This window comes from Etheostoma spectabile, chromosome 14 (genome assembly GCF_008692095.1).
Source record: "Etheostoma spectabile isolate EspeVRDwgs_2016 chromosome 14, UIUC_Espe_1.0, whole genome shotgun sequence".
Lineage (NCBI taxonomy): Eukaryota > Metazoa > Chordata > Actinopteri > Perciformes > Percidae > Etheostoma > Etheostoma spectabile.
The window spans coordinates 637,781-658,092 of NC_045746.1; the positions used below are offsets into that span (position 1 = coordinate 637,781).

General features: G+C 38.4%; 2 protein-coding genes and 1 long non-coding RNA gene across 3 annotated transcripts in view; 1 reads left to right on the top strand and 2 right to left on the bottom strand.

Moving 5' to 3' along the window:
• Positions 1 to 6,115, top strand: part of grhl2b (grainyhead-like transcription factor 2b) — a 17,456-nt gene extending 11,341 nt beyond the window's left edge. Inside the window, exons 9-16 of the mRNA XM_032535095.1 lie at positions 1,576 to 1,734; positions 2,656 to 2,713; positions 2,953 to 3,092; positions 3,964 to 4,001; positions 4,191 to 4,282; positions 4,903 to 4,988; positions 5,083 to 5,147; positions 5,236 to 6,115. Coding sequence (XP_032390986.1) covers positions 1,576 to 1,734; positions 2,656 to 2,713; positions 2,953 to 3,092; positions 3,964 to 4,001; positions 4,191 to 4,282; positions 4,903 to 4,988; positions 5,083 to 5,147; positions 5,236 to 5,350 — 753 coding nt within the window. The 3' untranslated portion in view covers positions 5,351 to 6,115. The remainder of the gene's footprint in view (positions 1 to 1,575; positions 1,735 to 2,655; positions 2,714 to 2,952; positions 3,093 to 3,963; positions 4,002 to 4,190; positions 4,283 to 4,902; positions 4,989 to 5,082; positions 5,148 to 5,235) is intronic.
• Positions 1 to 11,600, bottom strand: part of LOC116701407 (uncharacterized) — a 19,429-nt gene extending 7,829 nt beyond the window's left edge. The window contains exons 1-2 of the long non-coding RNA XR_004334906.1: positions 10,231 to 11,600; positions 7,016 to 7,025 (exon numbers count right to left, since the gene is read on the bottom strand). This is a non-coding gene — a long non-coding RNA (uncharacterized LOC116701407). The remainder of the gene's footprint in view (positions 1 to 7,015; positions 7,026 to 10,230) is intronic.
• A 72-nt stretch (positions 11,601 to 11,672) lies between these two features.
• The window catches only part of LOC116701405 (neurocalcin-delta B), a 12,341-nt gene continuing 3,701 nt past the window's right edge, over positions 11,673 to 20,312 (bottom strand). The window contains exons 2-4 of the mRNA XM_032535096.1: positions 14,785 to 15,200; positions 12,825 to 12,930; positions 11,673 to 11,899 (exon numbers count right to left, since the gene is read on the bottom strand). Of these exons, the coding sequence (XP_032390987.1) occupies positions 11,805 to 11,899; positions 12,825 to 12,930; positions 14,785 to 15,162 (579 nt within the window). The 5' untranslated portion in view covers positions 15,163 to 15,200 and the 3' untranslated portion in view covers positions 11,673 to 11,804. The remainder of the gene's footprint in view (positions 11,900 to 12,824; positions 12,931 to 14,784; positions 15,201 to 20,312) is intronic.

Below are 20,312 nucleotides of genomic sequence, written 5' to 3' on the forward strand. Positions count from 1 at the left end.
GAGAGAGAGAAGTACAGAAATCTACCTGGATGAAGTTACATTCCATAGCAGACAGTTGGGAGGTGTCAGAAAATGAGGAAACCAAGGACAAAATCAAATATGAAGAATTGAGACTCTAATTTATAATATACAAGGCCTTCATCAGGAGACATGTCACCGCATAGAACTGCTGTGACATTATCTTCAACGCAACACTTCCTAAACCCTTTCATCGGCAACCAAACAGAAGAACACATCTGCACTTGGTCAATTAGAGCAGTGTATGTAGTGTACTACGCAGTTTTTGTGGGATACCATTTTTTTTAAATAAATTGCAGTCAATATTGATTTTAGCATAGCTATTTAAAAATGGTGGGTTTGTGCAGGATGTCCCGTGTCGTGCTAAAGACGTTTCCCTTTGACCAATCACTGGTCTTCTGCAGTGTTTTAACTCCACCTTCTAGTATCGGCTCCGCTCGCTCTGAACCTCGACCTAGGTGGTATCAAAAAAAGGTACTAGGTACTATCCACAGCTTTTGTTAATGGAAAACCAGAGATAGTGTTGAGTGTCATTTGTAAAAAGAGAACCCCAGAGCGTAGAATGGCATCAAATAGACCACGCTTGTGATGCAGGACATAGGGAATTGTCACAGTCTCCCCTAGCTCCCCTTGCTCCCTATCCTATGTTGCCGGTTAGCATGTTATGAATAAAAGTGAGCCAACAAAAAAAAACAACCTAATGACTTCTTGTGGCCTGCGTATTCACGAGTACAAATAGCAATGCATATTAAGACTACATGATTTCCTAAGCAGATATTGACTTGACATAGGATTCCATTCACTACGCTAAGCTAACTAGCAGCGGCAAAGCCAGTGTTGCAGCGGACTAAAACAATGCATGCGCTGAGACAAAACATTTTTTGGCCCACCTATCTACAGCTAGGGGAGCCCTATTTCAACAAACGGGGGTGTTCCTTTGAATGCATAGGAAATTGGAGATATATACAGAAAAAGATGCCGAAATACAACACTGTTGTGTAACAAGCTTCTCACTAATCTGGTGTGCTATGTAGCCATGTAGTTTTCGACAGAGATTCTGAGATTCTGTATCTGATATTTCTGGTGAAAAACGAACACTACAGACTGAGGTGAAAGGAATTTTGTTTGTAAATACATTGGAAACTTTCCACAGAAACACCATCTCTCAAAAAAACCATCTCCCACTCATGGTGCTGAATGTAGACATTTTAAGTTTGAACTAGGATTTTGGCAACAGCAAAACAAAGTATTCATCAATTATTGGAAATGCAGACTTTAAACGATGCAGCATGTGTCTCTGAGCATGTTTTAAAAATGAAATTACCTTCAACCACACATATATGGAATATTGTTTTTCATTTTGTGTTCAAGGACCAGCTTTTGTTTGCACCTGTCAACATTTTTAGTTGTTGTGGTAGTTTTGTCCGATTTAATTGTGTATAAAAGAATTACAAGATTCCTTTAAAGGTAAATAGCTTTAGAAAAAAAAAAATTGTTATTCATTGTAACACCAAACACCTCTCATCCCCCCGTCGCTCCTTTATGTACCCCCCGCAGATCTTCATCACAGTCAACTGTCTGAGTACAGACTTCTCTTCTCAGAAGGGGGTCAAGGGTCTTCCTCTGATGATCCAGATCGACACGTACAGTTACAACAACCGCAGCAACAAGCCACTGCACAGGGCCTACTCACAGATCAAGGTCTTCTGTGACAAGGTGAGGAATCACCTCCTCTTCATCGGTTATAAGGATGTTGTCTAGAAAAGTTTTATCGTTTTGTTAGTAAACCTATGTCCGTTAAAGGGTACCATTTAGTAAACCTTGTATTGACACTAGGGTTTTTCTCCCTGTTGTCCATATTCTTTAAGTGGATTTAAAATGTGTTGATATTGCTCATTTTTAACTACAGTAGGTCTGCAACTAATCAATGATTTCATTAATAAAATGTCAGAACAGAGTGAAACATGCTTGTTATAATTTACACACAGCATGGTGTATTTAAATTTGTGGTTTTATTCTACCATCAGTCACAAACCAGACAGATATTCAGTACACTTACATATATGAAAAATATAATCCGGAAACGGAATGGAGGACAAAATAGTTAAAACAGAAGAGAGAAACTACAGCTGTGTTTATGGTGATTTATGGAGAGGAGACGTTAAAATTGCTTTTATATGAAGCTGTATTATAGCAGTTGTGTCCTGCTCAAGGTCAAGCCTCCAACTTTTATGAGTAAAAAAAGCAGAATATTATATTTGTTACTGTGAGCAATGAGAGTTTGTGTATGGCTGATGTATTGCAGAACCTGGGTCTCCCACATCAAAGGCATGTGTCATATTCACTGCGCCATTACCAGCCCACATATATATAGATACATACACATATACTGTAAATGTGTCACAGACCTTTGACTGTGTCGGTGAGGGAGTTAAACCATGACATAAGTCCTCCCTCTAGTGGTCTCACCTGCACACTGAGCTTCCAGATACACCTGTACAGATACCATTTCTATTAAAAATGGAAACTTTTCTGTCCAACAGAAACAATGTGGTAAATATTCATTTTATCAAAGTGTGTTTAAAGGATGCTGGCAAGTGATGTGTTCAATGTGTTTTTGTCTGTTGTCTTTCTCAGGGAGCAGAGAGGAAAATAAGGGATGAGGAGAGAAAACTGTTCCGCAAGAAGTCAAAAGGTTTGAATTGAGTGGGAAAAATCATTTTTGTTTGTAAAATGTTGGTATCAAAATCCGAGGAAATTATAGATGCAGGATGTGATATGAGCCTCTTCATTAACTCTTCATGAAATCACGGTGAATGCATCTTTCTCCCCTGCTTTTAGATATTTGTTTCTACAAGGTATTGATTTGAGTTTGTTTGAATGGAGAAATCTATCTGTTCTTTTCTAAAAACCTTCTTTGTCACTGGTGTTTAGGTAAAGATGGAGGTGTAGGGGTGATAACCGCTCCCAAGAAGTCCGACACCACTTATTTCAAGACTATGAGCGACCTGGAGGCTCAGCCCGTACTCTTCATCCCCGACGTTCACTTTGGCAACTTGCAGAGGGCCGGACAGGTATGGGTCGCCCACACGCATATTCTCCCCCATAAAGAAAAGAGAAAGAACTGTTTCCTTTTAGCTGAGTTCATCTGCGGAAAGAGCAAATTGGAGCTGCCAAAGTAAAAGGCTGTTTACACGTTGATGCATCAGTTTTAACAATCTAATCATTATTTAATCATAATAAATAAATCAGTCACAACAGCAATTTTTATGCAGAATGTGTACTTAAAGTGCTCACATTACACATTTTGGCTTGTTCCCTTTCCTTTATTGTGTTTTTATATCTTTTTCGTGCATGTTATAAGTTTACAAAGTGAAAAAGCCCAAAGTCCCCTCCCCAAAAGCACTTACCATCTCCAACTTGAAAACACTGTTCACAAACTGCTCCAAACAGCTCTATTGTAGTCCAGCCTTTACTTCCGTGACAAACCTACATCACTTTGTAACACATTATAATGGCCGCCTAGCTGCTAGCGTGGCACGCCCTCATACTCTGCTTCTGACTGGCTAGTTGTGGTTACCTAGCTACTGCACATGTGCGACTCCCAGCAAAAATGGAACAGAAGTGAGATGCCTCACTCGGTAGCTAAAACAGAGAGCTCAACACACAGGGTGAAAAGAGGAGCTGCAGCAATCTGCAGTACAACAAGAATATGGTGTTTTTTGAAAATTAAACCATGTAAACCTATTCTGGTACAACCTCTAAATACAGTTAGGAACCTAAAAATGAGCATTTTTGAGCACTTTAAGGAAAAGATCTTGATTATTTCTCCCACCACCTCCTGTCTTTGACAAATTTCTTAATATGAATTAAATATTCTACTTAATGTTTTTTATATGCACACAAGCTTAAAACTTACATTAATGCGTTATACTTCATTTGCAGGTGTTTACCTTCAACACAGAGGAGATCGAGAGAGAAGGGTGAGTGTGCGTCAATGAGCATTTTCATTTACACACGTGATACAAATATAAAGTATGCAAATGAAAGCAGGCACAGATACTGACCAAACGCATGCAGAGGAGGTGTTGTGTCACCACAAATGCAAACACATTGCATACACGTTTATGGCCCCTGACATACATTTGTTTGTTTTTGTGTGTTTTCACCAGGAGTGTGCTGGTGAAGAGGATGTTCAGGCCGCCAGACGAAGATCTGTGTCCGTCACCTCAAAAACAGATCAAAGAGGAGACGCACAAGAAAGGTACAAGATGGCTGCTTCCTTCTTTGCATGTTGTTTTTAACTGATATTAAGAAAGGTTCAGCCTAGTTATCATGGAAGTTTAGGTTTGAATCATTATATAATTAATAAATTATCTAGTCTACAAAATGTAAAAGAAAAAGAAAAAACAGCCCAATCAGAGGTCATCAAATTGCTTTTAGTCAACGGCTATTTATTACTCCAAAGATATTCAATCAACAATTAGGTAAAACAGAGGAAATTAACAAACCCTTATTTTTTTTAAATGATGGGAAAAAAAACGACTGTTTTTGGCGTAATATATGACAAACACTAAAAATATTTTCAAAATGGTTGATGAATGAGAGTTTTCTGTAGATTATGTTTTTGTTGTTCTTTTGATGATTATACAAATGTTATGACATCACTTTGTAGTCTGGTAACTCAAGATGATATTTGTCAGTATTTATTGTTTATATTATGTTTAATAACTTATTAGTTTAAAGAAAAAAAATATTACTTAATATCACATTCCTGACAGTCTGTGTGAAACCAGAGTCTTTTATTCACATCGTAGCGCAAATATGCGCTCCAAACCCAGGTTATAGATAATATAAGGTTTGTTCTTCCTCCTCTCTCTGCAGTGCTGTTGTACGTAAGAAAGGAGACGGACGAGGTGTTTGACGCTCTAATGCTGAAGAATCCAACGCTCAGAGGCCTGATGGATGCTGTGAGTCACACCTTACTGTGAGAGTGACGTTAAAGGCACAATTTGTTTGAACCAGAGCACCCGTTTACAAACTGCTTTCATCTTTCATTCGTAGATATCAGAGAAGTATGGCGTGGCCACAGAGAGGATAGCCAAAGTGTACAAGAAAAGTAAAAAAGGGTGAGTAAGGAGACAGATTGCAGTTTAAGGCCTTTTTGGAGCCTCTTGTTAAACATGTAAAATTAAACTTTAGTGTATTTTGTGTCAGGATTCTGGTGAACATGGACGATAACATCATTGAGCATTACTCCAATGAAGACACCTTCATCCTCAATATTGAGAGCTACGCAGACGCCTACAAGATCACACTGACAGAGATCTGACTGCTCATCAGCCGACTCGAAGGACAGCAGGCTGAGAAGAAGGAGACGCTGTGACTTCTGGTTGGCTGAAATCAACGAGGCTGCTATTGATTGGCTGATAAGCTGACTGACAGTATTGGAGACGTTGGCGTTGCTCCAACGCTTTGAGGTCAACGTCGACACATTTGATCCCTCTCTGACACTGTTACACTATGAAGCAAGTCATATTTTCTGTGCAGGAGGACAACGACCCTATAAAGAGAGGACATTATAGAAATTCTATGAACTGGTTATAGTCACTTCCTCATTGTACTCATCCTCTATGTTGTGAGGTGAAACGATGCAATACAGATCCACGGCTTCCACCTTTGCTAAATATTTGTATTGTATAAAAAAAGTTTTACTTTTCTGTACAGTCTTGTGTTTCTGCCAAACAACACATCAGGAGTAGCCTTATGAAAAACCTGATGCACTGTATGTAGCTTGAATTAGTTGGGTCTAATTAACGTAGCTTCTTTGCCTGCCAGCCTTTGTTTTTGTTAGTTGTGTTATTATTTATTAATGACAATGTTTTTCATTTCATTTCTTCAAGGATTTCAAGTACTTACATTTCAGTGACTTTGTTTAGTCACCCTCTCTAAGAGTACTCAAGGAGTTTAAATGGCTAATCACTATTTTTCAGCCATGTTGTACCATTTACATGTTGACAAATTTGTAGGACCTAACATGAAATGGTAATGACTAAAAAATAAATAATGTAAACAATGTGTGTTTGGTGACAAATGGCGCTTGACCTCACGTGCTAGGCTCTGTTGAAAAATAAATAAAGATAGAGGTGTCATTTTTGGTTAAACATTAAGAGAGAGCTTCAGTTAGGCTGTAGCCTACCTAAGACATATTTTTCTTTGAGCTAAATGCTCACTTACTCAATAGCAATGCTAACATACTCATGGTGAGCAGGTCTCCTGAAAAAATAAAAATGTGGTTGTGTTTTAAGGCAACGTAAGCATACCAAATAACATGAATTTCACTAGTCAAGTAATGGAAGTTACTGCTTTGCTTTGCTATGCTATGCTAAGCTAGGCTAACTTAAAAAGCTTTTCTTTTAAAACATATTTAGTTACTCTCCCATGTGGTTTATCTAAACGAATTACCACAATGGCTATTCATGAAATGTCATACTTTTCAATTAGAAAAAATAACTGTTTAAAGTAAATTTAGCCTTAGCTGAGGCTAGCCAGGGGCTAGCAGTGGTTATCTGCCCCGCTAGCTTTTATTTGATGTTGGTGTAACCGAGTGGTGGTCTGTGTATTTTACACCTGGGCCTTCACTACTATCCTACAGCAATTAAACCACATTTGAATAATATCACCATGACACTAGGACATTATTGTGTGGAATAAAGTGCTTTAAACCAAGGCTCAACACCTAGACAGTTTCAATACACTATTGCAGAGACATGAACACATGGTGACTGAAGCCATCACTTAACTACGCAGTGTGACAGGATGCTGTATCACTTATAGTCAAAATGATTATAATAAACAAATAAACAAAAACAAGCCCGCCACAATAACTGGTCAAATTTACTCATGCACAACCACAAAGCAATAAAAAACACAAATAACACAATCAGCGATCAACAGGCTTCCCGACAAATTCCAGCCAAGCTGCTGTGGCAACAACACACATGCCACTACACACACTCAAGGGCACCGCGGCCACTGACACTGCTCAACTCTCGTACACCAGCAGAACTATCTAAACCAAGCAGTAACAGCTAGTAAAATCATTTCAATAAAATGCACAAAAATCCATTAGACTTACCAAAACCTGCTCAAATTTGAAGGGAAAGTACATCTACCTTTCTTTCATTCATTTTCAATCTAAAACTCCAAAAAAAACGTAACGTCACTGCTACGGTTATGTGATGTGAGCTAGTATTGCTTCTCCGTCCGCCACTAATTGGTCTGAAAAGTACTGACATAGCTGGCTCATGGACGGGCCACCTAGAAGGCCTTGGCCTGTCAAAGAATATGCCCAACAATTAAAACTCGAAATTTGATTGGCTAAAGAATATGACAATCAACAACATTGTCCCCATTTGCCTAAACAGCAGAGGGATTCACTAGAAATTCTGAAGGCCTCAGACTAGATTGTTCACCCAGAGAGAGCACAGAGGGGAAATCTGATTGGATAAAAGCTCTAATTTATTAAATCCACTGAAGGTCACACAACTGAGGGAGAGAGTAGCAATTAAATAACGGTAATAGACTTGTGGGAACAGACTTGTAAAATACATGAAATTTTTCTATTTATATATATGTATGCAAATAAACCATCTCAGGTTCAGCATGCATTTGCCAAGCTCTCAACATTAGTTGACTACAGTGGAGGATGATAAAAACAGGCCTAGATATTTGCTAATAAACCAAATTAAACGTTTTGACCTAATGGCGCTAGAAGATAAGTCAAGGATCATGTATTGCATGCATTGCAAATCATCTAGTGTGAAACACGTGTTCTTAATTTCATGATAATCCATCCTGTAACTTTAAACTCAAAACTAAAAGAATAGCATGATTGTGCAAGAGGTAAAGTTAAGAAATCAAAAAGAGTTATCAGGATGTATCATCTAGAAACGATATTTACTGGCAATCCATCCAATACTCGTTCGGCTATTTCAGTCCTTACCAAAGTGGCCCAAAAAAAACTAACCAATGTTACATCTCTTAAGCCCCGGTGTTGGCTAGTTATGTCTTTATTACATTACATTGTGTAAATGTATATGAAAAAAAACAATCAGCCATTTTCCCATTTTGTCTTTATTTGAATAACAAAATGGACATTCTACACCAAACACAATCCAAGTTAATATAAAATCTACAAAACGATTTTTTGTTCGACAGTTAACTGTACAGTATAAATGGATACAATACTGTATTTTTTTTAAAATGAATCTATATTTGGCACTTGACCACAAGATTCTATTGAAGTGAAATGTGGGACTAACGTACTTGATCACCGACTTGAAATATGCAGAAGCCCAGAGAATTTATTACAACTATTCCCCCTTCAAAGTCATCATTCATCTACCTGTGAAGACTACTGCATCTCATGGTGTTTTCAGACCATCAGGTAAAGGCAGGTGAAAGTTAAGCAGAATGGAAGCAGTATAGAGCTATCGGTAAATCTGGCAAAAACAAAGCTGTTACTCGCTACCGTCAGTGCTTCATTCTGGGATCACCATTGTCACAGTAAGACTGAAATTGTAATTGTGAATTTGTATTTACAGTTGTGCTCATACGTTTGCACACCCTGGCATAAATTTTGAAAATATGACTCATGCAAAATAACTGTCTTTGATTGAAGCATAGTGATCATATGAAGACTTATCTTTTTACATAGTTAGTTGGCTGCTTTTTAGACAATATTTATAACAGAAATAACTCAAATGGCCTGATCAAAAGTTTAGATAACCTTGAATGTTTGACCTTGTTATGGGCACACAAGGTGACACACACAGGTGAAAATGGCAATTAAAGGTTATGTCCCACACTGGTGGCTTTGTGAATTGCAATTAGTGTCTGTGTATAAATAGTCCATGAGTTTGTGAGTTCTCACGTGGATGCACTAAGCAGGCTAGATATTGAGCCAGGGGGAGCAGAAAAGAACTGTCAAAAGACCTGCGTAACAAGGTACTGGAACTTTATAAAGATGGAAAAGGATATAAAAAGATATCCAAAGCCTTGCAAATGTCAGTCAGTACTGTTCAATCACTTATTGATAAGTGGAAAATTCTTGGATCTCTCAATACCAAGCCAAGGTCAGGTAGACCGAGAAAGATTTCAGCCAAAACTGCAAAAAGAATTGTTTGGGATGCAAAGAAGCACCCACAGGTAACGTCAGGGGAAATACAGGCTGCTCTGGAAAAAGATGGTGTGGTTGTTGCAATGAGCACAATACGATGGTACTTTAACACAAATGAGCTGCATGGTCGAGTTGCCAGAAAGAAGCCTTTACTGCGTCAATGCCACAAAAAAAAACCGGTTACAATATGCCCGAAAACACCTTGATGCCCCTCACAGCTTCTGGCACACTGTAATTAGGAGTGACGAGACCAAAATAGAGCTTTATGGTTACAACCATAGGCCTATAGCGAACAGAATACCATCCCCACCATGAAGTACGCTGGTGGCTCATTGATGTTTTGGGAGGGGGGTGCGACCTCTAAAGGCATAGGGAATCTTGTGAAGATTGATGGCAAGATGAATGCAGCATGTTATCAGAAAATACTGGAAGACAATTTGCATTTTTCTGCAGGGAAGCTGCGCATGGGACGCTCTTGGACCTTCCAGCACGACAATGAGCCCAAGCACAAGGCCAAGTTGCCAGTGGTCCATCCTCCAGTGGTTACAGCAGGAAAAGGTGAAGGTCCTGGAGCGGCCATCACAGTCTCCTGACCTTAATGTCATCGAGCCACTCTGAGGAGATCTCAAACGTGCGGTTCATGCAAGACAACCAAAAGACTGAACGGGAGGCATTTTGCCAAGATGAATGGGCAGCTATACCACCTGCAAGAATCTGGGGCCTCAAAGACAACTATTACAACAGACTGCACGCTGTCATTGATGCTAAAGGTGGCAATACACAGTATTAAGAACTAAGGGTACGTAAACTTTTAAACAGTGGTCAGTTCATTTTATTCTTTGTTGCCATGTTTTGTTTTATGATTGCGCCATTCTGTTAAGACCTACAGTTCAATGTGAATCCCATAACAGATAAAAGACTTGTGTTTTGCCTGCTCCCTCATGTTTTCTTTACACGTGGTGTATATATATATACATATATATATATATATATATTACCCATTCTTCAAGGGTATGCAAACTTTTGAGCACAACTGTATAATTATTTGGTGCACATTCCACTGATGTAAAGTCACATTTGCACAAAACTTGAAATGTTACTGTTGCACTTTAATGACGCAAAGACCATTTAGAGACTGTTTACACACCAGTTACACGCAGTACAGGAAAATGTAATGACAAAGCCAATGTTTACTGGCTTCCTGGGAAATATGAGGTCAGTGGAGGGCCGCCTGGGTATCAAACTGAGATCTGTAGCTATTTAAGGGAGAAGAAGCAGCTACATGCACTAAATGTAGCTGTAGCTATTTAAAGCAAAATTCATAGCAGTATGTGTGGTCCTCTCCTTTTTAACATCTCTAGCATAAATATGATGAATATACTGTACAACTTTCTTTCATATCATATTCGTCAAGTAAAATAAAATAAAATGTTTATCATCACATTCCAATAATTTATACGTCAAAAAATAGAAGTTCTTCCATTGCAGCAAATTTCCACAATGTGATCAGAGTAAAAGAACATATAAGTAACATATTATATATTCATATAAGATCTAACCTTTTTTTTGCTCATTCGCTTGTTAAACCTTAATTGAAGGAAGAGAATCACAGCTGTTTATATGCATATGTCAAGTTAATGTAGTCTTCATCAAAATCAAAGGTGTGTGTGTTATATGAAGTGTGTGTGTGTTATATGAAGAGTGTGTGTGTCTGTGTGTGTGTGTACACAGAACTTGGCATAAAAAGTCACTTTCAAAAGAACAGATGGTTGTAATCTGTAGTCAAAATATTCCCCTTCATCGTCAGCTTTTGTTTAAAAGTAACATTTCTCTAAGATATACAATAAAAATAATCAGCTTTCATCCCTTTTAAAATCTTTTATCGTTAAAAACTATCCAATGTGTCCTTTATCTCCTGTCATCATAAGCCATAGTTTAAGCTGTGAACGCTTGCCAGACTCATATACTTCATTTCATCCAGTGTTAACATGGAGCTAGACTGCAATACTTCATCATCCCTCAACACACAGAGTCAGTTAAAAGAGAACAATGATTCCCTTCAAATAAGGAATTATGTTTCAAAAAAATGAAAAGAAATGAAAGAATAAAAAGAAACCGCAAACTTGGATTCAACTCAATGTACCTCACGAATCTGTTGGATTCTCCTCGCTGGCTGTCTTCTCAGACCCAGATAGCACAACTTTGATTCAGTGTTAAACAAGTCTTTGACGGGGTTTCAGTCCTTTGAGTTATATTTGTACCGTATATGAGACCCATATTGTCTTCATCTTTTGACCAAACAGAGGCACATTTACAGCGTGTGTATGTGGCCGTCTGAAAGGTTAGATAAGCGGCAGGCTTTGGTAATTGTAGTATGCACAGTTGTTTCATGTTTTCTATGCGTGTGTGCGTGTGCGTGTGCGTGTGCGTGTGCGTGTGCGCGTGCGCGTGTGCGTGTGCGTGTGTGTGTGTGTGTGTGTGTGTGTGTGTGTATGGGTCTCTATAGTTCAAGTGATCAAATCTCAACAATCTCAGGTGGATAATCTTGGAGAGATTTAGAAAAATGTGTTAAATTAATCAAACTGAGATGGAAAAAGTCAGTTTTTTACTGCCCAGCACTGCTGGGATCGCACTGAAGCAGCCGGACGATGGAGGGATCGTTCTTCGCTCCCTCAACAAACTCCTCAAGGGACAGCTTACCTGAGAGCAAGAGAGAGACAGACAGGAAAAGATTCTTGGTTAATTGCCCTGTTCATGTGTTGCAGCAGATCTAACTAGATCTAAAATAGATTAAATGGAAAAAAGAGCAGATATCTTCCCCAAGGTGATGTGACACGTCATCAGCTAAATTATTTTAAAGCTTATTGTTTAACTTTTTGATACTAATGAACGTCCATTACATTCAAGTCATTGCCAAATGAGCTGCTACAAAGCTAATTTAAACTATCTAGCTCCAAATAACTCTCTGTATTTCTCAGAATGGCTATGTCCATAAGATTTTGTCGTCCGGTTATTTTCCCTCACAGAAGCTCGAGTGAAGATAATTACCTCTTCTGAAGAGTCCATCATGTCCTCCATGTCCTTCTTGGCTACTAGCAACTGAATGGAGGTGGGATGGGGGCACGTGCGTGATCACGTAAGGCTTGTATCATAAGGATGCGCAACATGTTTTGTTGTCATTACTTGGAATTCCTCATGGGACCAACAGAAACTACGCACTAAGGCATTTTAAGTTGAAGCCATTTAAAGCTAGAGTTCAGCGGTAGCTGGTAGTTCAGTTATCCGACAATACTGTTGGTGACTCTCAGACGGGGACAGAGCACGGCAAGCTCCCGGTTATTTCGCCGGAGATTATGGTTAAGTAAGTATTGAAACGACTAGTGTGCAGTGTGCCTGTTGTTTTGTTTCCAGTCTAGCTAGATCCGGTGAGATGTTGTAGATTTCTAACGTCACTAGTTGTTGTGACAGCATGTGAAAAAACTACAAAGTTTGCTAGGCAAAAAAATAACGTTAATCTCGCAATTAAAAAAATGACATTGTTAATTGAATAAAGATTGACAGGGCATTGAGTTCAGTTATAAGCTAACGTTACACTGCAAAACACTGCAGCAAAGTGAAGACTTACCATCTCGATTTAAGTCCATCTGCCTGAAGATCTTGTCTGTTCGTTTCTCAGGTGTGGACTCATCCTCAGGCATCTTCATCACAGAGGAAACCATCTTGTAAATAGCCTGAATACAGAAAGCAGGAAATCATGAACACACGTTTTAGTATGGAAGCTTTATGTTTCTGACTGAATCTGTAAAATCTGTTGTTTTGGAGATATCTCAGTCAAAAACTCCAACGATAAAGACAACAATAAAGAGTCTACAGTCACGTTTCATATGAGTTATACCGACCAGAAGCACAACAGCTGGATTGTTGCAAAATGCAGTAAAATGTAACACTATATATATATATATATATATATATATAAGCCATTAATCAACTTATCTCCTCTGGAAGGACGAGAGATAGATAAAGGATAGCTCACATTTGTGTTTGGCTCGGGTCTGATTTGACTCCACAGAAACCACCAGGAAGTAATCATATCTTAAAGATGTAGTTTAGGTACTTAAATAGATAATGAACCAAAAAGAGTGAATGTGTTTTGCCTCCCTGTTTAGGTTTCCTGTGATATTTTAAAGAAACTTGTTTTTTTAGCCTGTCCCCCCCCTTTCTATTAGACACTTTAACCTTAAAGTGTGAAACATTCCTCATGATGATGAAGGGTTTTGTTGGATCATCTGTCCAAACAGCAATGCACCAGAGCAGCTGTGTACATCTGCATCCATCACACAGACACAAACACACACACACACACACGCACACACACACACACACACAGCACCAAGATGGTGATTAAGGCTGCAGGTGTTGATCATTTTATTATGAGTTAGCTAGTTAGTGTACTGATTTATTTCAATTAGGTGATCTGACCAGTAGCCACAAAATCTAGAAAATGTAATTACATATAAGATTTAAGCAGCTTCTAGCATTTGAAAAAGACAATAATTTGGTATTTCTAGAAGATAAAGGAATAATTCATTTTAATATAAAACATTTCTGATCAACTAATTGATTATCAAGTAACTGGCATTAATAGAAAAGCTCGGGTATGTTTATTATGTCAAATTTCGACAGCTGTGTTGAGGAAGAAAACTCCAGAAAAGAAGGTCACAGAAACTTCAATTCAACAATCAGCTACATATTTGCAGTAAAAAAATACTACAGCGGACACAACTTGTAGCTTAAATCAACTGACAGCAAAGTAATCAATTTTTATAAGTAATTTAATAAGCGTGTGTTGTGCTTTCTGCGTTTTATATACTGTAAATGTACTATCTTACAGTCACACAAAACAAGGAATTTGATGTCATCTTGGATTTTCTGCAATTGCGTTGGACACATTTTACTACTTTTCAAAGACAAGGAAAAAAGGCGTACTGAAGGGGCTTCTAAAATCAGGCATCATAAAAACCATCTGTTAATATAAAAAACAAACAATAAATAATTAAATTGATAATGATCCGATGTAGATCTGATGGATATTTTGCCAACGTATCAAGGCACCCCTACACATAAACACACTCACTCACTTTACACAGACACACTATAAATATTAAATAGTGTGTAGTGCTGAGTCAATATGAGGATCAGAGAAAGACTACTCACATTTAGAGTTACACCACAGTCAAGTCTTATTTAGAGATGTCTGAGGGGCTGAGAGGAACTGCTGGTTTCTAAAATTACACAGCTGCTGGTTTTCCTGCTGTGGGCAGTCAAATGGTGCCGAACACTGAAGCAGATTGATATATGGTGTAGCAGCTCTGGTGTGGATGGCTAAGCAAAATGTTCACTGCAGGAGTAGTTTTAGGACCAGGGAACATGGTGATACCATAATGGCATGCAAGGCCCAGCGATGGACTGAGGGTTAAATAAAGCTCAAGAAGCAGACAGTCTGAGCACTTGAGGGAATGAAGGATTGAGGGAAATAAAGATAGAATTAATCCAAAACATGACAAAAGCAATCACAGTAAACCCACCGTTACAATCTCCAGCATCTCTGCCTTGCTAATGTATCCGTTACCGTCCAGATCGTACATACTGAATGCCCACTTCAGCTTCTGGTCCAGCCGACCACGAGAGGTCACACTCAGGGCGATGATGAACTCCCTGAAGTCTATGGTCCCATCTCCATTGGCGTCAAAAGTGCGGAAGACATGCTCGGCGAACTTGGAGGCGTCTCCATAAGGGAAGAAGTTGGCGTAGATCTTCTTGAACTCCTCCATGGACAGTGCGCCGCTGGGGCAGTCCCGCAAGAAGCCCTTGTACCACTCCATGATCTCATGCTCGGTGAAGTCTGTGTTCTCCATCAGGTCCTGCATGACGTCGGGACGTAGCTTGCTGTTCTGTTTGCCCATGGTCGCTGCTTGTGTTGTGAAGGCAGCGTCAATTAAGACTGCTCACAGTAAGGAAGAGAGAGGGGAGGGGGGGGAAACATAAAAAAAACTAAATAATTAATCCACTAATAAGACACCTGCAATATCTGACTTTTTGCCAACTTGGACGCAGTGGAACAAGCTGTAAACACTCTACTAAAATATTATTAACTAACATCAATACACATTCATTTCAGCTCTGTTTTGGTCTTTATCTGATGGAAAAATATCTGACACTTAAGCTGCTAAAAACGAGGTTGGCCATCATCTACCAACTAAACTAAACTGCTTATGAGATGAGATGAATCAGCTTGGCTTACCACCTCTGCTAAAAAATTTCCTGTGGGGAGTTTTGGGATGTCAATTGCCCTAACATTATGTGTATTTGGGCTGTTAACATCATAGTGTGGTTATCACAAAGAGTAGTTATTGAAAATTGAGGAGAAGGGTGACGAGACAAAACTGGCTCCTGCCAACTCCTGACTTCTAAAAAGGGTCAAAGTATATCATGGAAAATATGTAAAACAACCTACAGTATTCACTGAAAACTGTGGAATATTTTTTAATAAAATAATTTAAATGTTTTCTTCCCCTTACTATCATCTCTTTATATTACCTTCACTGTCACGTATTAAACTTGCAGTTCTTGCATTTGTTTTGTATATTTTAAGGCAGTAATTTAGTTGACAGTTTGGTGTACTTTTAATCTTAACTGCATTTTCCACCGTTTTGTTGTTGCCATTTTGTGAAAAAATGTAAATAAAGTTATCATAGAAACTACAACAGTACACAAGATTAAAAAAAAGCAGGGAGATAAATTTGAGTATGCGGTCTTGTGTACATGAACAGCCAGGTTCAATCTTCCATGCACCTGCAACGGGAGACCACCAAATACTTTCATGTTTCACAACCACATATGCACAACTACACCCACACTTGCAGTATAGCACACACTGTTGATAACCCCAATTCCTGCCAATGTACCTGTGCGTGCATCTCTGCAGATGCAACTTCCATTTCCTGCAGACACACAGACACAGACACACACACAGACACACACACAGACACACACACAGACACACACACACGGGAATAGTTTGCGTTTTGATAAGGCTTTCAAAATAAAATCTGCAGAACAGATGGACAAATTAAGTAAATCTCAAGAACAAGTTGACTTGTTTACGTTTCATGCTTTCCAAGCGTGTATACAACACGCATACCAGCCATCGAGCTGTTCCAGCCTGTAACGAATGAGTCGTTGCAGAAAGTGAAAACTTAACTCAACACAGTTCATCGTTTAACCCTGCAGCTCATGTGCTTTGCACTTTCCCCTGTCAGACCACTAGTTGCTGCTGAGCTCTCCAGGCTTAAGAGAAGAGGGAAGCTGTTCTAAACTTAGCTGCGGATAATGACAGATAAAAATCAGTAAAGTCAGGTGAGGCCAAGTTACTGTACAGGTATGTGGGTTGTTCCAGAACAGGAAATAAAGATCTGTCACCTCTTTGTATCCAGTCGATGTTTGTGGCCTCTCTTACTTTGTTTAAAGCCTCCAGAGCTAAATTAAGAAAGGGGTAGTTAATAAAATGGAAAGGAACATACTTAGATTTGGCTGATTTGGCAATCACAACTGTATGCAAATATAGACTGATCCCATTGGACTTGTCTTACATTCACTCTTTTGGCTGATCCATTAATTAATCAAGATTGATTAAAAAAAAGAGCTGCCATCGTGTTTACTTCCCTGGAAAGTGGGTGCTTTAGTGATAATATGCTATTCATTATATACATAATGAAAAGTGCTGCTTAAGTGGCAAACTCAACAGGAAACGGGGGTCCTGGAAGCCAATCGACACAAATTGATTTAACAAATGTGGGCATTTTCAGTATTACTGTATAAATAGGTAGATTTGTGATAAAGTGGTTGCAGTTTGAATTAACAGCCTGCATTTTCATTAGTTTTGCTAATGCAAGGACTCTGTCTTCTTGTCCCTTTTTTTCACACTTGCATGTGGGGCTGGGCGATATGGAGAAAATCAAATATCACAATATTTTTGACCAAATACCGCAACAATGTTGTTGTGTTGACTATTGGTGCTTTCACAAAATATTTACACAATGAGATTTTTGATAAATAATCATGAGTAATGTGGATATTATGACTAAGTGGGCAAAGGTAAATAATAGAACAGTTTACAGCAGTCTGGCAAATTCAGAAAATGACATCACTTTACTGTAATTTAGCCTTTAAAACCAGGAAAAGACACCACTTATGCAATATTACAATATCAAAGACGATATCTAGACTCATATTTCGATATCAATATAAAGCCCAGCACTACTTGCATGCTCCATAAACAGCCGGCGTTCATCCTTTAATTAACTCAGAGTAAACAATGGGCTCCAGCAATGTGGCAGCAACCTCTAATGAGTTCACTGCTATTACCCACAATTCACTTCAATGCCAGTGTGAAAAAGAGATTAACACCGGTTTACACTTATCACTGCTGGAACAGAAAACAGCAGCTACAAAGCAGTGGTCCAGTGTGAACTGCTGACAACAGACTGGAAGTGTGTCTACCTTTAAATTAGACAGAATAAACAGTCTAGACCTGAGAGGGGCAACATCAGGGTATCAGCTAATAGGTAACTATTTTGATCATCTATTAAAATGCTTGTCATTTTTCAAGCAAAAGCACCAAATATTAGATGGTTCCATTTTCTCAAATGTGAGCATTTGCCACTTTTCTTAGTGTTTTGATTAAAGTAAATTGAAGGATTTGGGGTTTGGGCCAGTTGGACAAAACAAGACATTTAATGACATCACTTTGTGCTCTAGGTTATATGTGAAGGCCATATTTCACTGTTTTCTGATGTTTTATAGACCAAACAATTAATTGAGAAGATAATTCACAGGTTAATCAATAATGAACTGTTTTACCATTGAAACATTCCCAACATCTGGTAAGGCCAATGAACAGACCGTGGCATAGCAAATGGTCTTTTGTAAAATGAGGTCTACTTCAAATATGTCTTTCCCTGGTAGATACATATTATATATTATATATATATATATATATATATATATAATATATATATATATATATTACAACACAACACACACACACACACTAGAAGAAAACAATCTGACATTTCACTGCAAGCAACAGTTTACCAACAAGTTTATGATCTCACAGTAGTATGTCATGTGTTTTAGAAAGCCCTTTCACACCCAAATGAAGGTCTTATATTACTCATTCAATGAGAGATATGACTCTCCAAAGTCAAAACCTTGTTCATTCCACCAATCAACCATCCTGACTACCTCCATTCATTTTATTCATAAACTCACTTTTTGTCTCATGCGGTGATCAAGACTGTAACATACAATCTGCATTTTAATTACTTAATGGATTGTGGACAGTTACCATGATAATTGAGGCCATACAAGTGCTTGTTTTTGGCAGCGATTTGTCAAAAACACAAACTATTGATTCACAATAGAATTTAATTATAGTTTCTGTGCGGACTGACAGATTGTTTGTTTGCCTTTAGCAGTAGCTCCAATCATACTTTCAGCCCAACGGTTTACACAAACAGAGCCGACTAAAATGTTTCTCTCCCTATGACTCAACATGAGCGAGGGAAGGTTAATTAATGTGCTCTCATCAGCTTTACAACAACATTTTATAATGCCCATTTTTCACTTTAATGGAAAAATGCTAAATTTATTAATTACTACTGAAAATAATTACTTGCAGCTCTATTGTGTGAAATGAACGCATCTTTGTCTCACACTGGATGCTCTGGCATTACTACAAGGCAAGTATTTTACTTCTTTAAAAATGTTTCTAGACAACACAGCTGGGTGTAGTTTCTGTGAGGCTCAGACCTCTACTGAACATCCCTTCAACTAGTCACCCCTAAGAACCCTATTTCTGACTCTGAAGATCACTGCTTATAATTAACCGTTAAGACTCTTACCTTCTGCTGCTGGCAGACCTTTATTGTCACGGTTACATAACCTAGGCTTTGACAAGTGGACAGGTCACGTGGTTGAGCCAAGTCTTTACCTCTACCATCTCATACAGTCAAGACAAGTGAGTGAACACCAGGCCCTTTAACCTTGGGAGTGCGCCCAAGAGAAGAAAAACTTGAGTCGTTGACCTCAGCCTGTGCAGGTATAATCCGGCAGAGAACAGGCTGTCACTTTCGGTTTCTAATAACATCGACAGGACATACATGTTGTTCAGTGTTTGAAACGTTGAGCAGAGGACAAAATCAACCTCATGGTCTTTGAGACCGATTGGACTCTTAACTCTCATCAGCAGCACCAACTATCTTATCCAACAGCTACTGAAAGCATCACGAAAACATCTTGTTTTAATTTCCATGAAACAAAAATATGGTCGGCCTCAAACATTTATTATCATTTTGATGAAAAAATAAAAAGCCAAGATGACATCCTTAAATGTCTAGTTTTGTTTAGTTAACCAACCAAACCCCCAAAATATTAAATTTACTATAGAAACAGACAAAATAAGAAAGGAAAAGCAGCAAATCCTCATAATTTACCTGGAACCAATGAAGATTTGCCATTTCTGCTTAAAAAAGTGATGAAACGATTATCAAAATAGTTGCAGGTTCTTTTTCTGTCGACCAATTAATCAATAATTTCAGCTTTAATATTTGTTTCAACATGAGTGGAATCACAAATAGTGAGTTTGTGTATGCCACATTCACAATGTAATATGATCCGTCTGTGATCAGGCTGCAAAGCTGAGGCCAGTCATTCTCGACCATGATCATCTGACATTCACCCACAGGTCAAAATTAAATAATGCTTCATTTCAAAACCACTCTCTTTCTCCTCGGCTAAGCAAGTCGTGTATCAGTAATTCTGTTTCGCATCATCTGTTTTTGCAAGAGCTCAGAGTAGCGTGTTTGATTAACACATTCCAACGGAAAGAAACACGGAACCACAGCAACACGGAAAGAAACCATCAAAAAATCAGTTGAGAAGCTGAAATTAGTGATTTTCTGGGGGGTATTTCATCTTTAAAAAAAATGACTTATCCAATTAATCGATTAGCAAATATGTAGAAGATGTATTTTCTGTCTTCTAGTTGATGCCC